This window comes from Castor canadensis, chromosome 3, assembly GCF_047511655.1.
Source record: "Castor canadensis chromosome 3, mCasCan1.hap1v2, whole genome shotgun sequence".
NCBI lineage: Eukaryota > Metazoa > Chordata > Mammalia > Rodentia > Castoridae > Castor > Castor canadensis.
Genome location: NC_133388.1, coordinates 136,253,720 through 136,279,580, shown reverse-complemented (window position 1 = coordinate 136,279,580; position 25,861 = coordinate 136,253,720). Strand labels below are relative to the sequence as shown.

The following is a 25,861-nucleotide window of genomic DNA, read 5'->3' as shown; positions in this document are numbered from 1 at the left end:
TGGAATTCCTAGCCAGAACAATTAGGCAAGAAGAAGGAATAAAAGGAATACAAATAGGTAAAGAAACTGTCAAAATATCCCTATTTGCAGATGACATGATCCTATACCTTAAAGACCCAAAAAACTCTACTCAGAAGCTTCTAGATACCATCAATAGCTACAGCAAGATAGCAGGATATAAAATCAACATAGAAAAATCATTAGCATTTCTATACACTAATAATGAACAAACTGAAAAAGAATGTATGAAAACAATTCCATTATAATAGCCTCAAAAAAAAATCAAATACCTAGGTGTAAACCTAACAAAAGATGTAAAAGACCTCTACAAGGAAAACTATAAACTTCTGAAGAAAGAGATTGAGGAAGACTATAGAAAGTGGAGAGATCTCCCATGCTCATGGATTGGTAGAATCAACATAGTAAAAATGTCGATACTCCCAAAAGTAATCTACATGTTTAATGCAATTCCCATCAAAATTCCAATGGCATTCATTAAAGATATTGAAAATCTACCGTTAAATTTATATGGATACACAAGAGGCCACGAATAGCCAAGGCAATACTCAGTCAAAAGAACAATGCTGGTGGTATCACAATACCTGACTTCAAACTATAATACCAAGCAATAACAATAAAAACAGCATGGTACTGGCGCAAAAACAGACATGAAGACCGGTGGAACAGAATAGAGGACCTAATATGAAGCCACACAACTATAACCAACTTGTCTTTGACAAAGGCGCTAAAATTATACAATGGAGAAAAAGCAGCCTCTTCAACAAAAACTACTGGGAAAACTAGTTGGCAGTCTGCAAAAAACTGAAACTAGATCCATGTTATCACCCTATACCAATATTAACTCAAAATGGATCAAGGATCTTAATATCAGACCACAAACTCTAAAGCTGATGTAGGAAATACTCTGAAGTTAGTAGATATAGGTAAGAATTTTCTAAATGGGACCCCAGCAGCACAGCAACTAAGAGATAGCATAGATAAATGGGACTTCATAAAACTAAAAAGCTCTGTTCATCAAAAGAAATGGTCTCTAAACTGAAGAGAACACCCACAGAGTGGGAGAAAATATTTGCCAGCTACACATCAGACAAAGGACTGATAACCTGAATATATAGGGAACATAAAAAACTAAATTCTCCTAAAACTAATGAACTAATAAAGAAATGGGCAAGTGAACTAAACAGAACTTTCTCAAAAGAAGAAATTCAAATGGCCAAAAAAACACATGAAAAAATGTTCACCATCCCTAGCAATAAAGGAAATGCAAATTAAAACCACACTAAGATTCCACCTCACTCCTGTTAGAATAGCCATCATTAGCAACACCACCAACAACAGGTGTTGGTGAGGATGTGGGGAAAAAGGAACCCTCTTACACTGTTGGTGGGAATGTAAACTAGTACAACCAGTCTGGAAAAAAATTTGGAGGCTACTTAAAAAGCTAAACATTGATCTACTATTTGATCCAGCAATACCATTCTTGGGGATATACCCAAAAGACTGTAATAAAAGTTACTCCAGAGGCACCCGCACCCCCATGTTTATTGCGGCACTATTCACAATAGCCAAGTTAGGGAAACAGCCAAGATGCTCCACTACTGACGAATGGATTAAGAAAATGTGGTATCTATACACAATGGAATTTTACTCAGCCATGAAGAAGAATGAAATGTTATCATTCGCTGGTAAATGGATAGAATTGGAGAACATCATTTTGAGTGAGGTTAGCCTGGCCCAAAAGACCAAAAATTGTATGTTCTCCCTCATATGCGGACATTAGATCAAGGGCAAACACAATAAGGGGATTGGACTTTGAGCACATGATAAAAGTGAGAGCACACAAGGGAGGTGTGAGGATAGGTAAGACACCTAAAAAATTAGCTAGCATTTGTTGCCCTTAACGCAGAGAAACTAAAGCAGCTACCTTAAAAGCAACTGAAGCCAATAGGAGAAGGGGACCAGGAACTAGAGTAAAGGTTAGATCAAAAAGAATTAACTTAGAAGGTAACACACATGCACAGGAAATTAATGTGAGTCAACTCCCTATATAGCTATCCTTATCTCAACTAGCAAAAACCCTTGTTCCTTCCTATTATTGCTTATACTCTCTCTTCAACAAAATTAGAGATAAGGGCAAAATAGTTTCTGCCGGGTATGGAGGGGGTGAGGGGGAGAGGGAGGTAGCGGAGTGGGTTGTAAGGGAGGGGGTGGGGGCAGGGGCGAGAAATGACCCAAGCATTGTATGCACATGTGAAGAATAAACAATAAAAATTGAAAAATGAAATAAAAAAAAAAAAGGAAACAAGTGATGAAGTGAAAAAAAAAAAAAAAAAAAAGCAGTGTTGCAGGCTGGGGACATAGCTCAAGTGGTAGAATGTTCTATCAAGCTTAAGGCCCTAAGTTCAGATCCCCAGTACTGCAAAAAGCAGAAGAAAAGCAGTGTTACTATTACAGCAAAAGGAGTCTAAGTTAGGCAGTCAGAACGGCTAACTTTCTAATTTAAGTCTCTCTTCTCAAAACACTGAACCACTATGTTTTGATTTCCTGAAGTATTCTTTTGTGTTGTAGTCATGAGGTAAAGGGTGGGATAATTTTTGAGGACAAATCATCTCTCCATTTCTAAAACTGCAGTAAGAGTACTCACTTGGAAGAGCTCCCACTCTCTCTTCTTTCTTACTAAAGTCTTGTTGCCTGCTTCCGTGTTTCAACTTAGATAAGAAGAGATTCTTGTGAGACCTAAATGAAACACAGAAGCTTGTGACTGATTCTAAAAAGGGTAGTACAGTACGGAAAAAAGGCAGATGATTTATCTTTATCTCTGTTCAGGGCTCTTCTACTATGGCCTTCTTTCTGTGTGTTCTCCTTGCTTTGTACTCCATGTTTATTGTTAAGTCTCTTAAGATTTCTGTTGTCAGGCTCATTCATATCTTTTCTTGATCTCATCTAGTCAGGTACTGGCTTTCCAGTTAGATCAAAGTCAAAAAAAAAAAATCCTCAAATTACAAAGCATTAACTTTCACTCTCTCCTATAGCTTCCAAACTTATCTCCCTAAAGAGAAATTTCAAAATTTCTTTTCATGATGGCAGCTATCACTTGATTACCAATTTAGCTTCCTCCAAAAAAGGGCTTTTTAAAAAAAGTAAATTTGTTTGCAAATTTAGGATGTGGTATAATTTTTAACAACCCTACAATGTTTCATAAAGGAACAAATTAGGGCTCAAATAGTACTTTGCCTGAGCTTAGACAGTTTCATCATCTTCAACTAAAATGTAGGCTAGCTGGGCAGTGGTGGCTCATGCCTGTAATTCTAGTTACTTAGGAGGCAGAGATCAGGAGGATTGCAGCTCGAAGCCACTCTGGGCAAATAGTTCATGAGCCCATATCTTGAACAAACCCTTCACAAAAATAGGCTAGTGTAATGGGTCAAGGTGTAGGCCCTGAGTTCAAACCTCAGTACTGCAAAAAAAAAGTAGGCTCTGCTTACCTATACTTTCATTCCTATAAATACTCCATGCAACCACATTATCCTTTCCCTCCTGTTCTCTAGCCCAAATCCTTCTATTGGTCTCTCTAGAATGCCATTCTCAACTTCTTTACTAGTTCCACTACCTCTCTGCCTTGTCTAAAATCTAGCTCTCTCCTTGGGATCATATTTCTCTTGTTTGTGACCTTCTCAAGTAGTAACTGGCTTTATCTTCCATCCTCTATAAGCCACAAGACCCCAGAGATCAGTTTTTATAGCTGTTGTTTCTTTATTTTTGTACTGCTGATGATCAAACACAGGGTCTTATACATGCTAGGCAAGAGCTCTACCACTGAGCTATATCCCCACCCCAACAGATTTCATTTCCTAATGAATATCACTTTCAGGATCCCGCTTCCACAGAAACCCCAGCCCTTGAGGAAACATTTTGCTGAGATCCATCACCTTCTAGCATTCTTTATAGCTGTTTACTATCCTTCCAAGCACTTCCCATGACTCAGAGATCTTTCTTACAACTAAGGGCTGCCATTATGAATTACTTCAGTGTTTTAATGAATAAACAACATCATCCCAGTTTCTCAGTGTCATCGCCAACAATCTCCTCCATACCAAATTAGCAACCTTTCCCATGCTTCCAATTAGCAACCCAACTGTTCTATTTCTGAAATAATTCATGCAGACTTTCTTAATATGTTATATTGTCTGCCACAGCACTTTTAGTAGACTAAAAACAGCTGTTCAAGTAATTTCATAAAATTACAATTTAGGACATTCTCAGAAATTTAACTCCTACACCCTTCATGCCACAGCATGTATCTTTATTTCTATGACAGAATACAAGTTTATTTAACACGTGCTTTAAGCTCAAGTACTCCCTACATGTTATTCCGATAATGGCTTTTATAGAAACAATTTGAAACAACCCAGGATCTCAGATGGAGGTCTCTACAGTTTGAAATTTTCAGACATGTCAGGATCTTGAATGTCTGTTTGACTAAGTAGGAGCCTGAAATATTTTTTAATCATACCATTTAATGGCAGTTATAACAACATATCTTGAGTCTGCATGAATTGCTTCAGTCAAAGATTTTAAAGACAAAGAGAAACATCAATTTACTTCACCTCAATAAGGACACTGTACCCTCTGAGGATTCATGTACCGCAGAATGTTTGTCACTAACACTTTAAAAGAAGAACAATGTGTAAGAAGCTAAACAAAAGAAATTTTAGATAATACTTTCCACATATTCAAGTCATATTTCAATTTAGAAAAAATATCTTTGGAGGACTGGAGGTGTGGTTCAATGGGTCGAGTGTCTGCCTGGCAAATATGAAGACTTGAGTTCAAATCCTCCTAGTACCACCAAAAAACATTCTTTGGAAAGAAAGCCTGTAGTCTATTACAATATAGCCAATATGGCTTTTAAAAACTCTTCCATGGATCTTAGTTCTGTAAATTCAAGTTTTTTTGGTGGAACTGAGGTTTGAACTCAGGGCTTTGTGCTTACAAAGCAGGTGCTCTGCCATTTGAGCCACACCTCCAGTCCATTTTTCTCTGGTTATTTTGGAGATGGGGTCTTTCAAACTATTTGCCTAGGCTAGCTTTCAACTGCAATCCTCTTGATCTCAGCTTCCCAAGTTGCTAGGATTACAGGCATGAGTCACCAGCTTTTTTCCTTTTCTTTTTGGTAAGGAATGGATTTGAACTCTGAGCTTCAGGCTTGCAAAGCAAGCATTCTTATCACTTGAACCACGTCTCCAGCATAAATTCAAGTTTTTTTTAGCAGCTTTACTGAGGCATAATTAATATATTAAAAATAGTGCATGTGTTTTTAATTACACAAGTTAATTTCTTGTCTTCCTCACTAGTCTCAGTTGAACCTTTATTTATTTTTTTTCTTGGAGACAGTCTTGCTATATTGCTACACAGCCTGGCTGGCCTCAAAATCAAGATACTCCCACCTCAGCGTTCCAAGTGCTGGAATAAAAGGCATGCACCACCTGTTTGGCTTCCAATTGAACTTTTCTTTCTTTCATTTTCTTTTTTTTCCAACAGATGCTCCTGCATTGTAATTAAAATAGCTTCTAAAACACAACATGACCATTTCTACCTCCAAGTGTTCAATGCTTCTTGTATTCCTCTTTCCTAAAATAACATTTCCTCTTGCATCTACCTATAAAAATCTTAGCCATCGTTGAGCGTCCTGCTCAAGACTAACACCTCTGTGAAGCTATCTTAACTCCTTCAGCATTAAATTCTAATATAGCAACAAATATGGATTATGTGTTAGTTTGTTTCTGCTTATAATTCTTACCCTCTCAAACGATTATAAACTTTATCAGAGCAAAATATTTCATCAAGTCTTAGTAACACCAGCTTCAATTTGTCTGATCTTACAATCATACTTCTGATGGTATCACCTATTGATTGCTGCCTGCTACTGGAAATTTGATGCTTGATTTGCCTTGGTGCAGCTTCCAGGTTTCGAAATTTGCTTGAATACTGACCTTCATCCTGTCTCTAGTTTTGGTTTTGTTCCCTGTGACTACATTATTAGTTTCTAAATTAGGTACGAAGATTGCCAAGCCAATTAAGATGCTTCAAAGCTAATTAAGAACCTTCAAGGTGTCGGGGGTATAACTCAGTGGTAGAGCGCTTGCTTAAGCTAGTGTGAGGCCCCAGGCTAGAACCTTAGCACCACAAAAACAAACCCCAAAAATCCTTTCAAAGACTTCCCAGTTTAGTGAGAGATACAGACATGTAAACAGGTAAGTTACTATTTAATGTAGTGGACGTGTAACTTGGTACTGTGAGAATTCAAAGTAACAACTTTAATTAGAGTCAGCTAGACTACACAGTTAATCTTTGAGATAGACCCTGAATGACAAATAAGAACTCAACAGGAAATAAAAAAGAAGCGAATCCAAAATAGAAGGAACTAAACAAGACTAAAGGATAATATTTTAAGATTAGTGAGTTGTGTGTTGCTATAAAGTACCATGCATATGGACAAGGAGAATTAATGCTTAAGGATGAGATTGTATGATAGTCCTCCTTTTATTTCTCCACAGATACTATGTTCTAAGGCCCCAGTGGATGCCAGAGAGCAAACAGTTCTAAAATACTAAATGGGATAATGCAGAAATAAATTATTCATTAAGATGAGTAGGGAGATGAAATAGCCCTTTGTGCAGCATGTTCACGCTGTATATCCTACCTATCTTTAGCTCTCTTAGTTATCAGTGCTTGTGCTCAAGTAACCCTTTTACTTATTAATGGCTCCAAAGTGCAAAAGTAGTTAAGTTATGAAGTTATGGTGACACTTCACACATGCTAAAGAGAAGCCAAAATGGCTTCCTTTAAGTGAAAAGGTGAAAACTATAGACCTAAGAAGAAAAATACATGCCAATGCTACTAAGCTCTACCATAAAGACAAATGTATCTATGAAACTGTGAAGAATAAGAAATTCATGTTAGTTTTCCTAGCATACCTCCAGCTGGAAAAGTAATTGCTACAGTGCATAATAGGCCCTTAGTTAACATGGAAAAGACATGAATTTGTTGGTGGAATGCATGAACAGAAAACACATTCTGTTTGAAGGCAACATATTGCACCCAGAGCACTGCAGAATTAGCAGTCCATTATTCACATGGACCACATTCCAAGGCCTCCAGTGGATGCCTGCAAATATGTAGAGCTGAATTCTGTAACTAGGCACATGGGACGTACTGTGGCAGTATCTTCCACAGTTTGGGGTGAGAAATTTCCCTCCTTCCTTCCCTCTCTTTCATTTTTCTTTGAGACAGAGTCTTGTTATGCAGCCTAGGCTGGCATCAAACTTGAAGATCCTCCCACTTCAGCCTGTTGAGTGCTGAGATTACAGGCATGCCCCACCACACCCAGCTTAGAAATGTCTTCTTCTTTCTCCAGAATTTCATATAGAAGGTCTGTCCTTATAGTAGAGCTCAGTAAGCTCAACACAGATGTTTTTCTTTCCTTAGTAGGTCAAGAGCTTCCATTTTTTTCAGTTAAAGAAAGTATGGTACAGCTTCTCTGTGGCATATCCCAACTGCCAACATTAGTACTTTTGTGTTTGGGGATCATCATTATGTAAAACAAGGGTTACTTCAATACCAAGCACTGTAAATGTCATTACAAATGTCAACTGACAACTGAAATGGCTGCCAAACGACTACAGAGAAGATGGCAAATGCAGCCTGGACACTCTGGTCAAAGGTATGATTCACATCTTGCCTGAAAAGGGCAAGAGGGTGCAATAGGAAGGCATGAGATCTCAGTCATCACTCAGAACAGCACCCAACTGGGCTGGAAATGTAGCTCAGTTGTTGAGGGCTTGCCTAGCATGTGCCAGTCCCTGGATGAAAGCAGAGAGAGAAGGGAGGAAAAAGAAAAGACAAAAAGGAAGGAAGGAAAGAAAGAAAGGAGAGAGAAGGAAAGGAAGGGAGAGATGGCGACAATTTAAGACATGAATTATTTATTCATAGAAATTTCCATTTAATATTCTTTGGGCCATGGTGATGGCTGGTAAATGAAACTGTGGATAAGGGGGAAATATTGAAATAAATAAAAGGTTACTATGTAAGCCATGCCAATAAATTTTGACTTAACTAGTAGGGAAGAGGAGAAAAGCTTTTTAAGCTGGGAAATGGAGTTTACAGAAGCTATTGCTAAGTTATGTCAAGAATGCATTTGTGTGGTACAGAGTCATGTATAAAATTCTGAGAAAAAATGAATTAGAGAAGTTTTGCGATGGATGGCAGAGTAAAGGTGCAGAGAAGTGGATGGGAACATGAAGAGCTCTGTTTTACACACGTTGCATTGTGTCTGTCTAGAACTTAGGAAACAAATGGCTATATAAGGAAATATACTCATCTGCAAGAACCATGGTATAGTTTTAATTGTATTCTAAAAGAGTTACAAGAAGCCTTGGCTATGAGAATGTATGGGGTCTTAGCATCATTAAACTTTATTTTTTTAAACAAAATGGAGCAATGGACCCAATAAAATGAAATCTCAGCCAGGCTCAATGGCTCACATCTCTAATCCTAGCTACTTGGGAGGCTAAGATTGGGAGGATTGAGGTTTGAGACCAGCACAGGCAAATAGTTTGGAAGACCCCATCTCCAAAATAACCAGAGCAAAAGTGGACTGGAGGCATGGTTCAAGTAGTAGAGTGCCTGCTTTGCGAGGGCAAAGCTCTGAGTTCAAGTTCAAGCCCCAGTCTCACCAGAAAAAAAAAAAAAAGAACAAATCTCTACTTCTCAAAATGGATCTTAGAAAAAACTCATTAAGAGTCCAGTACAAGCCTCAGGGAGATGGACCAGTAAGGAGCAGGTCATGCTCTCTCAGGCAGAACAGTAAGAGGGAATACTGGAATACTGTAAAAAAGACTAAGCCTAGCAGGCTGGTGGAGTGGCTCAAGCAGTGGAGCACCTATCTGCCTAGCAAGCAGAAGGCCCTGAGTTCAAGCCCCAATACCACAAGAAAAAAGAAAAAAAGAAAAAAAAAAAAAAAAAGGAAGAATGAGCCTCACTCCTAAGACATTACTACAATTGCAGCATATATCCAAGCTGAATACCTTTATATCCAAATTGGACACAAATCCCCATCTCTAAATAAGTAGTTAAGAGAGGGTGTCTGCAGCACTCTAGCACTGGTTCCAAAAAGAAACAAAAATATTGTGTACACTGCCATATATATCCATCCAGAGCCCACAGGAATTTGACTATTTGGCATTGGATTAAGAGTGACAGAGCAGAGGGAACAGGTTATGGATTTAATAGAAAAGAAGATTTTTTAAATTGCAGAGCTATATCTTCTTTAACAGGGTTAGCTTATGAAGCAAAACGTAAAAATCACCCTTGGGATAGGATGTAGCTTACAGGTAGTATGCTTGGCTCACATGCAAAATACAAGCAGTATTGCAAAAAGGAAAAACAGTAAGAACTCACTAATAACAACCTTGAAAATCTCTAAAGAAAAAAATAATTCTGAAGACCGAACTATTATCTCTTAATATGTACGACTAACATAACCTGTTTTCCTCCACATTGGAGCAAATTACTATTTCTTCAGTTGAACACAAAAAGAGGCCGTCAGCTTCCCCTCATATATATATATATATATATATGAACAATATTATACAATACTCATTATATTCATATGTACTAACGTACATAATGGGTCACAAAATAAAGGCCTGTGGGATCTGAATACAAGAGGCACAAATGATTCAGGTTTCCAATTTCAATCTTGTTTCTTAAGCACATTTTTGCTGAGAATAGTAAATGAAATTATCCACATTACTTAAGCTGTAATATTTTCTCACTTCCTGCTTTTTGCTTAGAATATATAATTTGTGTAAGACATGAAATAACTCTATATCCAAATGTTAGTCATCAGTTAACACACCTGGTACTTGGTAAACCTTTTGTTTTTTTTTTTTTTTTGGTGGTACTGGAGTTTGAACTCAGAGCCTCACACTTGCTAGGCAGGCTCTCTACCACTTGAGCCACTCTGTCAGTTCTTTTTTGTGTTGGGTATTTTGGGGATGAGGTCTCTGAAACTATTTGCTCAGGCTGGCCTCAAACCACGATCTTCCTGATATCTATCTCCCTATTAGCTAGGATTACAGGCATGAACCATTGGTTGCAGGCTCAATAATTACTTTTAATAATGGCTCACCAGCATCACTTACTTAAAGAACATTCATAAACAACAACAAAAAATTAATGAGTTTACAAACCTTTCTCCTTTATCTGAATTAACTTCAGTTTCCATTTCAACATTATTGCCATTAGATTTATCTGGAGAACTTACTGTTCTTGCTTTTCTTGCTTTTTCACTTTCTACTACTTTTACTGCTGCCTTTAAAAAGGGTGGGTGGGGGAGGGAGAGGAAAGAATGCATGAAACCATTTTAAACAAAGAATTCATTCAGCCATTTTAGACAAATAGTATTAATTTACTCTTCTGATACTTTGATAGTCAGCCAAAGTATCTGTTCACAGGCTGATAAAGGATACCATGTTGTTATTTTTACAAATAGTTATGAAAATGCTGACAGTTACTTTAGCTACCTGGTTGGTCTATAGGCATTATGGAGGGGGTTTTCCTTTGCAAATATATTTAACAGACACAATGCTCTCCAGGCAATTAAAGATAAAAGATTACTTTAAAAAATACATAAAAGCTCCAGATAGTAAAAAAAAAAAAAAAAAAAAAAAAAAATTACTTAAAACTTGTTTTCACTTATTTCTTGTCATTTTGTTTTCCTTTCAATTTATACTTTCAAGTATTCTTTATTACAATAACTTCTCAAGTTTATTGTTAGACTCTCTTTGAAATAACATCCATACCTTCATTAAAAAAGTTGATGATTTTTCATTTAGAATGTAATTCACGTAACTCTTTATTTTCTCCATCATGTGGTTGTAGCTGAAATGTTGCAAAAAGGAGTGGAATGTAGCTTTCTGAGAGATTATCATAAGCAATTTCCTTCCTAAAGGCTAAAGAAACAAAGATATATTAATATAGAAAATAAAATTTCAAGTAAGAAATTTTTATATAGTATTTAACTGAAAACAATCACTCTATAAACACTAAGAGACACAATTAAGAATTTTAAAACCCTGTCTTAAATGACTTATCAATTTTTTTCCTTTGTAGTGCCCCCCTAATTACTGAATACTTGATATTTCACACACATGTAGGAATACAAAGATTATAAATCTGATTGTTCATTATCAATTTAAATAAAACATTATCAATATGGTTAAAGCCCTGTTTACTGCCATATTCTCAATACATCCTACTCTCTCCTTACCCTTAGCCATTACCCTGAATTTAATATTTGCATTCTCATAAATTCATCTGGGCTGAAGACATAGCTCAAGTGTAGAGCACTTGCCTATCATAAATAAACAATGCTCTGGCTCCCATCTCCAGCACTGCAAAAATAAATAAACAAATAAATTAATTAATTAATAAAATTAATTCTTTTATACTTGCACTGAACTTGTATGTATTTATAAATAATATGTAGTATTTAGCATGGTTTTAACTTTATACAAATAGTATCATACTGTGTGTATTTTTCTAAACTTTGCTTTATTTTCCTATACTCTTATTTTTATGACAGTTACTTTGTTAATGTGATATTTGTAGAACTATTTATTTTCACTACTGCATAGTACTATACTGTCCAAACATATCATCTGTTTCCCGTTCTTCCAGGCTATTGAAGAATTTGGCTATTTGCTATTACTAAAATACTCTTAAACATTTTTCTATATATCTTCTTGTATGTAGTGCAAATTTTTCTTGGAGAGTTCTTTCAATGCTGGCTGCACAACTTTAAAACTATACAACTTAAAAAAAATTGTAGGCTTGATCCCAGACCAATTGTTACAATGAGGGCTGGGTTTTGTTTTTGTCTTTAAAGCTCATGTACAGTAAAAGTGAAAATAGGTATCCTTGGATATTCATCTAAAAGTGGAATTACAGATTTTGCTAAAATGTTCTCCAAATTTAAAATAACCAATTTCCAACATGCACTCGACAGAGAAAGCTAAAGTAGGCAGTCTAATCATTTCTCTACCTTTTGAGAAACTGTTGGTGTTCTAAGACATTTTAATTATTGGCAGACAGAAGGATGGGAAATGGTATTTTAATGTTAGTTGGTATTGTTCTGAGGACTAATATCAGTGAAGTTAAACACTTTCTCTTAACTGCTTAATGTTTACTGGCCATAAATTTTCCTCTTATATGAGATACATGCAAAGTGGAATTTTTAGTAGTCTTATAATGCTAAGGAAAAAAAAACAGAGGGGCAGAGAACCCAATAAACACATCAGGGTATCAGCTGAAATTTCTGGAGGATTATATCCTAACAGCAGGTTCAAATTAGAGATAGCCAAAGCCTTATGCAAACCACAACTTATTCTTAATTAGACTAAGTCAGTTATTAATTAAGCTAATTACTCCTCCAATACACAACTCTATCTACTAGCATATTAAAATTGATTCAGGCAGGTGTATTGGCTCAAGTTTGTAATCCTAGCTACCTGGGAGGCAGAGATCTGGAGGATCAAGGTTCAATGTCAGCCTAGAAAAAAGTTTGCGAGACTCTACCTCAATCAATGACTGTGTACAGTGGGACAAGCCTATCATTCCAGCTCTGCCAGGAAGCACAAGTAGGAGGATCACGGTCCAGGTAGCCTGGGCATAAAATGAGATGCTATGTCAAAAATAACCAGTGGCTCACATCTTTTAGTCCTAGCTGTTTGGGAGACTCAGATCTGGAGGATCTCAGATTCTCGGTAAATAGTTTTTGAGAACCCCATCTCCAAAATAACCAGAGCAAAATGGACTGGAAGTGTGGTTAAAGTGGTAGAACGCTTGCTTTGCAAATGTGAAACCCTGAGTTCAAACCTCAGTTCCACCAAAAAAATAAAATTAAAAAAACAAAACAAAACAAAACCCACAGAAAAAGGGCTGACAGAATGGCTCAAGTAGTAGAGTGCCTGAATAGGAAACACAAAGCTCCAAGTTAAACACCAGTACTACCAAAAAAAAGCTTCTACCTTAATTACTATTCACCAGACCAAAAAAATTAAAACCAATTGTAATAGTACTATATATCTGCTAGGATAACTAAAATGACACCATAGGTCAGGTCTACAGAGCAACTGAACTCTCCTACACTACTGGAGAAACTGCAGCAACTACTTGGAAAACTGTTGGGCAATACCTACTAAAACTGAAGGTGTGTCAGTTGGGGTGGCTCATGCTTGTAATCTTAACTACTTGAGAGGCTGAGATCGGGAGGATTGAGGTTTGAGGTCAGCCCAGGCAAACAGTTTGTGAGACCTCCAACTCTAAAATAACCAGATCAAAAATGGACTGGAGGTGTGGCTCAAGTGGTAGAGTGCCTGCTTTGCAAGTTTAAAGCCCTGGGTTCAAATGCAAGTCCCACCCCAAAAAAAAGAGAGAGAAAAAAAAATGTCAGAAACAAGTAAAACTAATCTTTGGGAAATGACTGTAGTGTACTAGTGTGGCGGCTCCACACACAAAGGTGTTCCTCTTGTGAAAACACACCTACTCACACACTTATGACACAGGTTCTCTTTTAGAAGTTTGCCATGTTCAACAAACATTCCCTAAAAACCATATAAAATCATCTTCTCTTTCTTTGAATATGCTTAATTCACTACAAGTTTTTAATGTTTAAATAAAAAGGCCTATTGACCTTAATGTTACACACACACACACACACTCTACTATCACATCACAAAGTCTAGAAAGTGGCCAGGTATCAAGGGACATACCTATAATCCCAGCACTCAGGAGGCAGGGGGGAAGGAGGATTATGAATTGCAGGCCAGCCCTGGGTTACATGGTAAAACCTTTAAGAAATTATAGTACCTTCTCTATACCTATGCTGCCTAATATAATAGCATTACATACATGTCAGCTGAGCTCTTGGCTAGTCTGAAGTTAAGACACATTGTAAGTATAAAATACACACCAAATTTCTAAGACGTGATACAAGAAAAAAAAAAGCGTGATTTTTGTATTGATTAAATGTTACAATGATGTTTTTTGACAAAGTGGGTTAGATAAAGCATTTAGTTCTCCTGAGTTTCTTTCAGTTTTCCTCATTCCACACAAACGGTTCTAAACTACTATGATTTTAATTTAAACAATTACCGTGTGAGCATCTGGATCACCAAATACTCTTTCAAATACTTCTTCTGCTTCCTTAAAACTGCCATTTTCCATACAAACAGCTACAGCCTAGAAAAGAGGACAAATACATACCTTAGGCTGCTTTTTAAAGTATCCACTAATTGTTTAACTATTGGCACAACTCAGGTTAAGTCTGAAATACTTCAAACATTTTTATGCCACTTAATAAATTTAATAAATGATAAAACTAGTTTTTCAAAAATGAAATAACTGGCTTGAAAAGCCAAATTAAAAGAACGACAAAGACTATGAAAATTTTTCACTGATCCTGTGCACATTTACTAATACATGTTCAGCATTCTATCTCTAATTTGGGTCGAATTAAAAGTAGTCATTAATAAATTAGAAGCTAAATGATGCACATTTAGGACCTACCTAGATATTATTTTGAAGAAAAGGGAAATGAGAGTAGGTAGACAATGTTTGTAATGATTAGGATACATAAAATTTGCTAGTATGTATCCTTGGAAAATCGTTATTAGAAACATAGCCAAGTCTAATAACTGTGAATGGCATTATACACAATGGCCTTCCTGATAACACAAGGAGTAAGATATGGGACCACTATTATCATCTGGGTAGATATGTTAACTTGGCAGGCCACTTAATCTTCTGTTTCCCTTCCATGTAAAATGATAGAAATAATAGTACACCAACTTTACAGAACTGTTCAGAGGATTAAAGTTGTATGTTAAAGTGATCAACAAATAGTAAATGATATATTATATTTTGCTACACTCTGCCATACTCCACTTTATAGAACGATGGTAACAAAGGTCAGATTCCATTAGGCCCCCAAAAGACTGGCGTAACATGAAAAAATCTCTTTGTCCTGAGACTAATTCTTAAAAGAAGCAGTTATCTTTCTGCCCATTCTTGACTCTTCATGTCTTAAATCTACTTGAGAGTCGCCACATTAATTCTTGGGAAGGTGGTTTTTCTCTTCTGTCTAACTCATAAACAACTTTTTAGAATTCTAAAAAACTAAGAAAAATTTTATTCAATTGAAAGTCCCTAATATGTGTCTGACTCATAGCAAAATGTATTCTCTCTGATATTAGATCTCTGAATGATTTTGGCTTCTCTCAAACATCCTACTAAATACTAAAATTCTCTCAACATGGTTAAAACTTTATATACTCTTACTCACAGAACCCATAATTTATTATTATTATTTTGTGGTACTGGGGTTTGAACTCAGCATCTGCACCTTGAGCCACTCTACCAGCCAGCCCTGTTTTGCGTTGGGTATTTTCAAAATGGGGTCTCATGAACTATTTGCCTGGACTGGCTTCAAACCATGTTCCTCCTATCTCTGCCTTCTGAGTAGCTAGGACTACAGGCATGAGCCATTGGCACCCAGTCCAAAACTTATTATTAATTAAAAATTGGACTAGGAGTATAGTTCAGTGTAGAGCACTGCTTGGAATGCATGAGGCCATGGGTTCAATCCCCAGCACCAAAACCACACAAAAAACAAGCAAAGAAAATTAAAAAAAATTTTTTTTTTTTTCAGATTCATAGTCCTTAAATAGAAATTGAGAGAGCACAGATTCCTAGATGTTGGACTGGTTGGTAATCTTTAAATACAGGCAGTGTATTTTCTCCAACATGAGGGTAACATATATCTAAGGAGGGAACATTAAGTTCTAAGCCCTGGTACTCATATTAAGACTACAAACCAAGTGAGATGCCTATAATCCTGGCTGCTTGGAAGGCTGAGATTGGGAGGATCGAGGTTCAAGGTCAGCCTGGGCAAACAGTTGGTGAGACCCCCATCTTCAAAGAAACCAGAGCAAAATGGACTGGAGGTGTGGCTCAAGTAGTAGAGCACTTTGCAAGTATGAAACCCTGAGTTCAACCCCAATCCCACAAAAAACAAGAAAAAGATTATAAACCAAAAGTCAAATTTCGAAACAAAAAGATTTTAGCAATTTTTACGTGGGCTTACTAATTTCCGTTAGGTTCCTCTTAATTTCTTTTGGATGTTAGACGTTTACATTTTCTAGTAAAATAACTATAAGCACAAAATAATAATCATACCTGAATTTTAATTAAGTTTTGTATTTCTTCATGAAGTTTGTCATGTTCCTTTTCAATTGAAGCCCAAATTGTCAGGGCTGATTCCAAGGGTGTAATACGTTCATCACTTTCAAACTGAGCATCTTTTAAAAACAGAACAAAAAATAACTTAGAAAACAGAACCTCTCTTTGTCAGTTTTTTTTAAATGCACTCCTTCACATATTTACTGAGTATACCATGTGCCAGGCACTGTTCTCATATATACCAGCTTAGGAAACTAATTTTCTAAGTTAATTTACTCAGTAAGATCAATTTTTAAAAAGGAAAACAATCTGATGAGATTACAAAACATTTGAAACTGAGTTTCTCTTTTTGGGGGATCTGGGGGTGGCGGAGAGTTTGAGACAGTGTCTCTTTGTATAGTCCAAACTAGTCTTGAACTCACAGTCCTCCTGTCTCAGCCTCTCAAATTATAAGATTACAGCTGTCACCATGACTGGCTTGAGCTTTTTTTTTTTTTTTAAACTAAAATACTGATTGGTTTTGTTGTTTGGTTGTGCTAGGGATCAAATCCAAGGCTTCACATGCTAGACAAGGAGTCCACCACTGAACTATATCCCTAGCCTGAAATACTGATTTTTTTTTTAAGGGCTAAAATAAACTATATTTTATATAAGGTATGACAGTGACAAATTCTCAAATGGTTCATGTAAATTTAAGTACATTATAATAAACGCAAGATAAAGCCTCACCTAAAAACTTGTGACAATACTTTCTCATTATTAAATATAAATATTTAATAGTACTTGCACTACTGAATTTTCCTGAGTTTTGATCAGATTATCCATGGCAAAGACTCATAATAGCTTATAACTAATTAGCAAATTACACAAAATCTGACAGTCAAGAATCTTCATGATAGGGCTAGTGGAGTGGCTCAAGTGGCAGAGTGCCTGCCTATCAAGTGCAAGGTCCAGAGTTCAAACCCTAGTACCACCACCACCAAAAAAAAAAAAAAATCTTCACTACAGGTGGCTTACATCTGTATAATCCTAGCTAGCTACTTGGGAGGCTGAGATAGGGAGGATTGTGGTTCAAGGTCAGCCAGGGCAAATAGTTCACGAAACCCCCATCTCCAAAATAATCAGAGCAAAATGTACTGGAGGTGTGGCTCAAGCAGTATAGTACTTGCTTTTGCAAGCATGAAGCCCTGAGTTCAAACCCCAGTCCTGCCCCTTCTTTTCTCCCCCCGCAAAAAACCCAAACAAACTTCACTATGTATGTCTTCCATCTTATATCTATAATCCACAATTTAGTTAATAAATACTTACTGACCACCATGTATAGGCACTCACCTAAAAAGTGAGAATCTCAAGGAATAAGACAAAGTACCTATTCTTATGATGGCTTACAAATCTGATGGTAGAGACAAGTAATACATCAGCAAATAATTAAATTACAAAATAATAAGAACTATATACAAGAAAAATGGCACCAGCAATTAAGAATGGTAGATGAAAGGAAAGCTTTTAGGCAGGATACTTAGGGAAGGCCTCTCTGAGGAAGTGACAATGAAGCTGAGACAACCACAAAAGTCACACAAGATCCCAATGAAAAACATTCCAGAAGCTGGGTATGTGGTGAATGCCCATAATCTCAAGGCTGAGGCAGGAAAACAGGGAGTTAAAGGCAGCCTGGGCTACACAGAAGGCTCCAGGCCAGCATGGAACACTTAGTAAAACCCTGAGAAAGAGGAAATAGAAAAACATTCCAGAAAGTATGGCAAATGCAAATACCCTGAGCAAGAGTAGGAAGGTCAATTTGCTAGAAGAGTGGGCAAACTGGATGCAAGGCATCAGAAAGATAACATGAAGAAGTAACTGTCCAACTTGAAATTTGTTTTGAATGAAGACATGCTAACGGACTAGATATGGAATATGAAAAGAATAGGGTACTCTCAGGTCCTAGCTAACAGATAGATAAATGGTGGTGGTAAATACTAACATAACAAGCCTGTGTGAGGAGTAAGTTTAGGAAGCTGAGAATGGAAATGAGATCTATTACTTAAGTAAACTATAATATATTTTCCAAATAATGCTAATGTTTTTGTTTTGCCTGGAATACCACGTTTATATTCTTCTTGACAAATTATAGAAACCATTTCATGCATGGTACCTCCTTGAATGCCTTCCTTACTCCAGCTGAAAGATGAAGAAATTTCCTATCTCTTTATGACTTGTAGTGTATTTTCTTCAAAAACCCATTAGCATTTGGGAGGGTACATGGGGGAGATGCCTAGGTTTATCACCCAGAGACTGTTTAAACACTCTAATAGAGTCTAGTATATTTCTAAAACAGGCCTGGGGATGTTGCTCAGTGACAGAACACATGCCCAGATACATGAGACCCACACCATAAAAAGCAGTGAGTGAAACAGAGTGAGAGTGAACAAACAGAAGATAATCAAGTAAAAAGGATGGGATAAGAAGCAAAACATTAGCCAGAGGTCTGATGCTCATGCCTATAATTTTAGCTACTTGGGAGGCTGAGATTAGGAGGATGACAGTTCCAGGCCAGCCCTGGCAAACAGTTCACAAGACCCCATCACCAAAATAACCAAAGTGAAATGGACTGGAGGTGTGGCTCAAGCAGCAGAGCACCTACTTTGCAAACACGAAGTCCTGAATTCAAACCCAAGTCCCACTCACCCCCCCAAAAAATTATTATTATGGGGTCACACACAAAATCTGGATTTTTTTCCTCCCTTGTTTTTTATTAGTTAGGATTATAGGCATGAGACATCAGCACCTGGCTCCCTTGTTTTAGAAAGAAAATTACTGACAATTGCTACAAGTAAAAAGTACTGCTGGGCACTTTAGAGTACTTTGTCACATTTAATTTACAAAAGCCACCCAGTTAATGATGTTAAGTGATGGTCTGCATGATCTGGATGGAATTTCCAACTGTGTCCACATCAGCCTGTTTTCTTCTTTATCAACAGTCCCTGATCTACCAGCAGTCCTCCCTTCTGCATCTAATCTGCCTCTAGTTCTTTCCACTTATATGCTGGCACTAACTCTAAACCTAACCTCAGTCCACAAACAAAGCAGGCTACATGATCCAGAGGTGAGTTAGTGAGCACCTTGAGAGTGGTACTGACATTCTGGATTTTATGCAATACATGTTTATAAGTAAGCAGTTTCATGTAAATACTGCCCACCACCAGCATTTTGAAAGTTGTAAAAATCAACATAAATATGCAATTATTTGCACCAAACAGCTCTGTAAATGACCATGTTGCAAATATCAGCCATTACTGATAAAATGAACTATGGAAACGTGGGAGAGATTATAGCTATAAACCACATGTCCTTAAATAAGAGCTTACATCAAGTTTAATGTGCATGCATGTCGAATTTAGTCTCTGAACTTTGGTAATCTACCTTTTGGTTTTTTTTTTTTTTTGCAATGCTGGGTTTTGAACTCAAGGCCTCATGCTTGCTACACAGACACTCTACCACTTGAGCCATTCCACCAGCTTACATCAAGTTTAAATAAAAGGTTTCAAATAAGCTGCCAGTAAACACAGAGTATACGATAGGCATCATCAAAAATTTATCACATAATAAAATTTAAAGGGAAATCTCCAAGAGTCCAGGAACTGTAGTTCTCCATTGCAGCAACAGAATCACCTGGGAACTTAACATAACGTAAATCCCAGGGGGCTGGGTGCGTGGCTCAAGTGGCAGAGCAACTGCCTAGCAAGCATGAAGCCCCAGTATGACCAGGGTGGGTAAAAAAAAGTAATGTAAATCTCAGGGTTGCACACCCATCCTCCAGAATCTGAAACTGCTGGGGCAGAAGGACTCAGTATTCTGTTTTTTGTTTAGTTTTGCTTTTTTGAAGCAGGGTCATGATATGTAACTCAGGCCTGGCCTCCAACTCTGGATCCTCTTGCCTCAGCCTCCCCATTGCTGAGATTATAGGCCCGAGCCACCATGCCTGGCTAGTACTCTGCTTTTTTAAGAACCACTTTTAAGTAATTCTAAAATAGGTCACAGTCTGAGAAACTAATGCTCTAAATAGACAGACTATATGTCTTTTACATGCTTACATATGCTTGTAAGTTTATGCATGCACATGTATAAACATATTATGCACACTCATATGCCAGACACATGCAGGCAAAATCTAAAAAAAAGGAGAGACAACTCTCATCTGTTTCTTCATATTGTCTTAATTTGGACATTAACTAAAAATTAATTAAAATTTCCAATATAAGATAAAAAAACAGATATTTACCAAGGGATTTTCCTGCTGCAATTCTTGTCAAAAACTGACAAATATATATAGTTCTCAACTGATAAGCTGTAAGACTGGATAGTCCATGAATAATAGCTGGAAAAGAAAACAGTGAATTTTATTAAAATGAAATAAAAATTAAACAATCTAGTAGTATCATTGTGTTATTTGGTATTGGGTTAAACAACTCATTAAATTTAGAGCTGTGGATTCTAATTATTTAGTCGATTTTTAAAAAAAATCAGAACCAAAAAAGAGTAAGAATAGTTTTGCACTAAACACTCTTCTTGCAAAAAAAAAAAAAAAAAAAACCTGACTCACATAAAGAACAGTCAAAATTATTTACAAGTACCACTCTATGCTAACAAAGATTTATAACTAAAACATAAAATATGTTGAATCACTAGTTTGAAACTTATTTTATGCCATGAAATTCTTTGTATTAGAGAAAAGATTTTATATTATTTGTTAAGATTTCAGTTAAGAGAGTCTATTCAGTTCGTAAGGCTATATATTTAAAAATGTATTTTTTTATATTTATCTCCCAAATATCTGAATGCCCACACCCAAATATTGTGTTTGCAGTGAATATGTACAGTGGTGAATAAACCATACTCCTGGATCTCAGTGAGCTAATACTAAGCAGAACACAGACTGTGAAAACGGAAAAAGACAAGCACAGAATGCTACAGAAGCACATAACAAAGAAAAGAGTGTGTTCAGGTATCTTTTGGGGAAAAGGATTGTCAGGAAAGGCTCTTCTAAGGAATTAATTTCTAAGCTAAGAATTGAAAGTGCCACTGTTAGCATTATACCTCACCCAAGGCTTGCTTCATGTACATAAAAAGCTTGAACAACCAGCAAATGGAAACACAGTCCTAAAGTCACTAAACAGGTGAAACAGTACACTTACCCCATATTTCCTCAACTCTACAGTGGTATAACCTTATATTGTAACAGACATTATCTATACTAAATACAGTCCTAATGGAATTAAATAAGATTTACAGAGAACACAATTTATAAAATATTTAAACACAAGTCATTAAATATTTACCGAAACTGTGTTAGGATCTGCTGACTCATAAGATAGCTAGTTCCTGACCCTCATGAAGATTTTAGTCTGAGAAGAAATTTGTTGACAAATTAAGCAAAAAGTTATGCAAGTGACTAAAATTTTAATAATACCACAAAGGATAGGTACAGTTCACCCTCTGCATACACAGGTTTGGATATCCAAAGATTCAGTCACTGCAGATGGAAAATATTTGAAAAAAACTGGGTCTGTACTTAAACTGTAGACTTTTTTTCCTTGTTATACCTTAAATGACACAGTATAACAATTATTTACACAGTACTCACATGGTTTGAGGTGTTGTAAATAAACTAGAAGTGATTTAAATATAAGGTATACAAAAGGACTGCATATGCTATGTGCAAACACTGGGCCATTTCATGTAAGGCACCTGAGCCTCAGTTTTTGGTCTACACAGAGGAACAGATTAAGAACTTGAAACCAAGCCCCCGCAGATACTAATAAAGGATGGAAGACTGTATAGTATAGGAGAAAAACAAAAGGCCTATTTTTTGGAAAGAAAGTAACACCCTTCTACCTTTACTTCCCTAAATATACTATGTAATAATTACAAATACCTTACACTCCTTTGTCATTCTGTTCATTGTACCTGCTAGGTAGGCTGTTTACAAAACAAAAACAAAAAAAACCTACCTACCCTGGGCCAATCTGGCTGTCTTATTTCCATACTGCTAAAACCAAAAACAAAACAAACAAAAACTGCCAGTGCCAATGGGTGCTAGTGACTCTCACCTATAATTCTAACTACTCAGGAGGCAGAGGTCAGGAGAATCATAGTTCAAGGCCAGCCCAGGCAAAATGAAAGCAAGACCCTACCTCAAAAATGCCCAAAACAAAAAGGGCTGGTGGAATAGCCCACGTGGTGGAGTACCTTCCTAGCAAGCGTGAGGCCCTGAGTTCAAACCCCAGAACCACAAAAAAAAAAAAAGAAATAAAAATTAGGGAGGTTCTAATGGCTAGAAATAATCACAACTATATGGGAATGCTTAGTACAGGCCAGGCACCACTCTGCTCTTTATACCAGTGGTTTTCAGTTGGGAGTGATTTTTCCTCACTGGCCATTTGGCAATGACTAGAAACACTTCACATTTTCAGGAGAGTTTGGTGCTACTAGCATCTAGTTAGTCAAGGCCAGAGATGCTACTAAACATCCTATAATGCACAGGATTTGTCTGATGTTCTTCTTATAACTAGACTAAAGTTAAAGTTCCATTTTCATTATAATATATTAAGTGTACATACTATAAACTATCACTATTGATGTGGACCTTGATCACCTAGGTGAGGCAGTGTTTGTTCTGTTACTCTACTGTAAAGTTACTCCCTGTCCCTAACCCTCCCTGTACCACACTTTCTGTACTCTGTAAGAAAGTCACTATGTGCACCCCACATTTAAAAAGTGGGAGTTATGTCCCACCTTCTTGAGGAAGTGTCCTTTCATCTGCCAGAGCAAGGAAATGTACGTATGTATACTAACCCATATTTATACACACACACATAACTCTTTCTGTATCCCTCTGCTATAGCTTGGATCTGGAATGTCCCCCAAAAGCCCACATGTTAAAGGTTTTTTTTTTGTCCTCAGCTTAGTACTATTGGAAGGTTATAGAATTTTATTGTGGGGGGGTGGTCTGGTGGGAAGTTTTAGGTCATTGAGAGCAGGCCCTTGAAGAGGACTCCTCTCTCATTCCTGTCTTTTTCAAGTCCTGATCTTGCGGTAAGCAATTTTGCTGTGTCAGGACCTCTGCACCTTGATGTGCTGCCTTGCCACAAGCCCCCAAAACAAGGGAACAACTAAAACCTCCAAAACTGTGCCAAATAAACCTTTTCTTTATTATGTCAGATATTTGTCAGTGACACAAAGCTAACACACTACCTGTATCTGTAGCGGCTAAACAGTTCATACTGATACCTCCAACTCTAATCTGTTACCATAAAGCTAATTTTGGTCTACTTGCCAAAGACAGCTTTTTGATAATTCTAACTATGAAGGACCCTCATCTCAAGATTTCATTTCTACTTAATGTTAATCACCTCTGGCTCCAGAGTTACTTGTGCTATTCATAGGCCAGATCATTGCCTTGTTAACATAACCTACTTCTGTATAAACTGAGGTTATGTCGAGATGGTACAAAAGATGCAGTGCATGATCACGGCCTGCTAAGGCTCCCGTAATTAATTATCACATCGGTACTACAAACACACTTGCACAATAGACTAGGTGGCGTAAGAGGTGCTCAAACTGCTTTTGCTGAAAAGCACTGACTCCACCTCGGGCCCACGAATTAACTTAAAAACAGGAGAAGCTTAGCATCCCTGCCTCCATTTTGTATCTGTCTCTGTTCTAAGCCATTCTCTTTACAGTCACTTTGGACTCCAGAAAGGACAGAACTGATAACATCTCTGTGACAAGGGACTAAACTTTCCCATAAGGAACAATGTGACATGCAGGACAGACCACCCCTCCAAATGAGGATAAGTACCTAAAATGATGAGGCTGCACCCTGTAGCAGGAGTAATCATCACCTGGGAACCAGGCTGCTCCCCTCAAGTGATGCCAGTGATAACGTCTTCTCTGGAACCCCTCTGGGGACGCTTGGACTGAGATGCCAACCAGAACACAGCTGTGACTGGGGCTGTTTAACCATGCACACCTGTGTCAGTAGTCATTTTTAGGAGGCTTGCTAGTTGAGGCAAGAGTCAACGCTAGGGAGGCAAAGAGTCAGTCCCTTGGCACAGAGATGTTCGCCCCCCGCCTGCCCCCAGAGTCCCAAGAGAGGCTAAAGTAGCCGGGAAGAGTGAAGAGATGGCGGAGCCCGTGGCCAACGTCCCCTGGACGGGCGCGGCTCCCGCCGACGGCGCGCTCGGCCGCCCGCGTCCGTGTCCCACCTCTCCGCACCCCGGCCCGGCCAGGGACCCCGCGGGAGCCAGGCCCCGCTCACCTTCCGCGCTGTCCCGGGCCCGGTGGAAGTCCTCCGAGCGGCCGTCGCGGAAAGCCCGGCAAAGAGAGAGGCAGAGGAAGTCGAGCATCCACCCCGCCGCCACCGCCTCGGCTTCTGCCACCAGGTCCGCGTCCTCCTCCTCTTCCTCTGCGACCCCCAACTGCACCTGGCACGCCAGCAGTTCCTGGCAGTCAAAGTGCTCCGGGTCGTCCCTCGCCGTCGCCACAGTCTCCGGCTCTAGTAAAGAAGCCTCATCCTTCCCGTCCGCACACCCCCGCGGGCTGGGAGTCGCAGAACCAGCGGCCTCCGCCATGTTAGCTCGCCCCGCTGCGTCCCTTCCAGCGCGTAGCCGTGATTGGCTCGCGCAGGGCGCAGCCGCGCTGAGGCACCGTCCCCACGGGAAGTCAACCAATCACATCGCCAGGATGGGCTAGCGGTTCGAGCTTGGCTTCTGATTGGCCTGGACGTGCCTCGACCTCTGGGCGTTGAATTTCCCGCCAGTGTGTGTCAGGGCTTTGCGGGTGAAATGAACAACTTCAGTCAGCTACACTGCACAGGGAGGCTGGAGGGAAAGTAGGGGATTGCTTTATTTTCCTTTAAAAAAAAAAAACAAAAATGCAACCTTGGCGCCTGCCTAGCAAGCGTGAAGCCCTGAGTTCAAACCCCAGAGCTGCCCTCCACCCCCCAAAATTTCATTAAAATGCAACCTTGGCTGGAAACCACAAGGTTAATTAAAATGGAAATACTTTTTGCCTGTAGCGTGCATCAGAAAAGAGAGGTTAATTAGACCTTGTCAACATTACTGTAATGTGGGCGTGGTGGTGCAAAGCATGTAATCCCAGCACTTAAGAGGCTGAGGCTGGAGGATCACAGGTTCTAGGCCAGCCTCCCTACAAAGCGAGACCCTGTGTGAAAACACACACACTAACACTTTTAGATCCGGGCATTCAAATAACACAGTTACTAAAAACCAAAAATATTCCAAAGGACTGATATCTGTGCTTTACAACCTTAACCGCGTGTCAAAATCAGCCCTGGGGCTTGTTGGAGCACCCATGCCAGGCTCTACTTCCAGAGTTTCCACTCTGTAGTTCTGGCCAGGGGTCCTTGAATTTGCACGTCTAATAAGCTCCCTCTGATGCTCAGGCTTCTTGTCTGAGGATGGCCACTCTAGAAAGACAGCATCACTATTGAAGTGTATTTCAGTCAGGCTCTAAGACC

General features: G+C 38.3%; 1 protein-coding gene across 10 annotated transcripts in view; it reads right to left on the bottom strand.

The window, feature by feature from the left end:
* The window catches only part of Terf1 (telomeric repeat binding factor 1), a 45,813-nt gene extending 20,827 nt beyond the window's left edge, over positions 1 to 24,986 (bottom strand). For 2 of the 10 annotated variants that reach the window (XM_074068704.1, XM_074068710.1), the window contains exons 1-9: positions 24,641 to 24,986; positions 20,603 to 20,698; positions 16,321 to 16,442; positions 14,239 to 14,325; positions 12,661 to 12,747; positions 10,887 to 11,036; positions 10,275 to 10,396; positions 4,629 to 4,688; positions 2,666 to 2,757 (exon numbers count right to left, since the gene is read on the bottom strand). In XM_074068704.1, coding sequence (XP_073924805.1) covers positions 2,666 to 2,757; positions 4,629 to 4,688; positions 10,275 to 10,396; positions 10,887 to 11,036; positions 12,661 to 12,747; positions 14,239 to 14,325; positions 16,321 to 16,442; positions 20,603 to 20,698; positions 24,641 to 24,953 — 1,129 coding nt within the window. In that variant the 5' untranslated portion in view covers positions 24,954 to 24,986. The remainder of the gene's footprint in view (positions 1 to 2,665; positions 2,758 to 4,628; positions 4,689 to 10,274; positions 10,397 to 10,886; positions 11,037 to 12,660; positions 12,748 to 14,238; positions 14,326 to 16,320; positions 16,443 to 20,602; positions 20,699 to 24,640) is intronic. The other 8 variants (XM_074068705.1, XM_074068713.1, XM_074068706.1 and 5 more) reach the window with 7 other exon arrangements.
* Between the last annotated feature and the right edge of the window lie 875 nt (positions 24,987 to 25,861).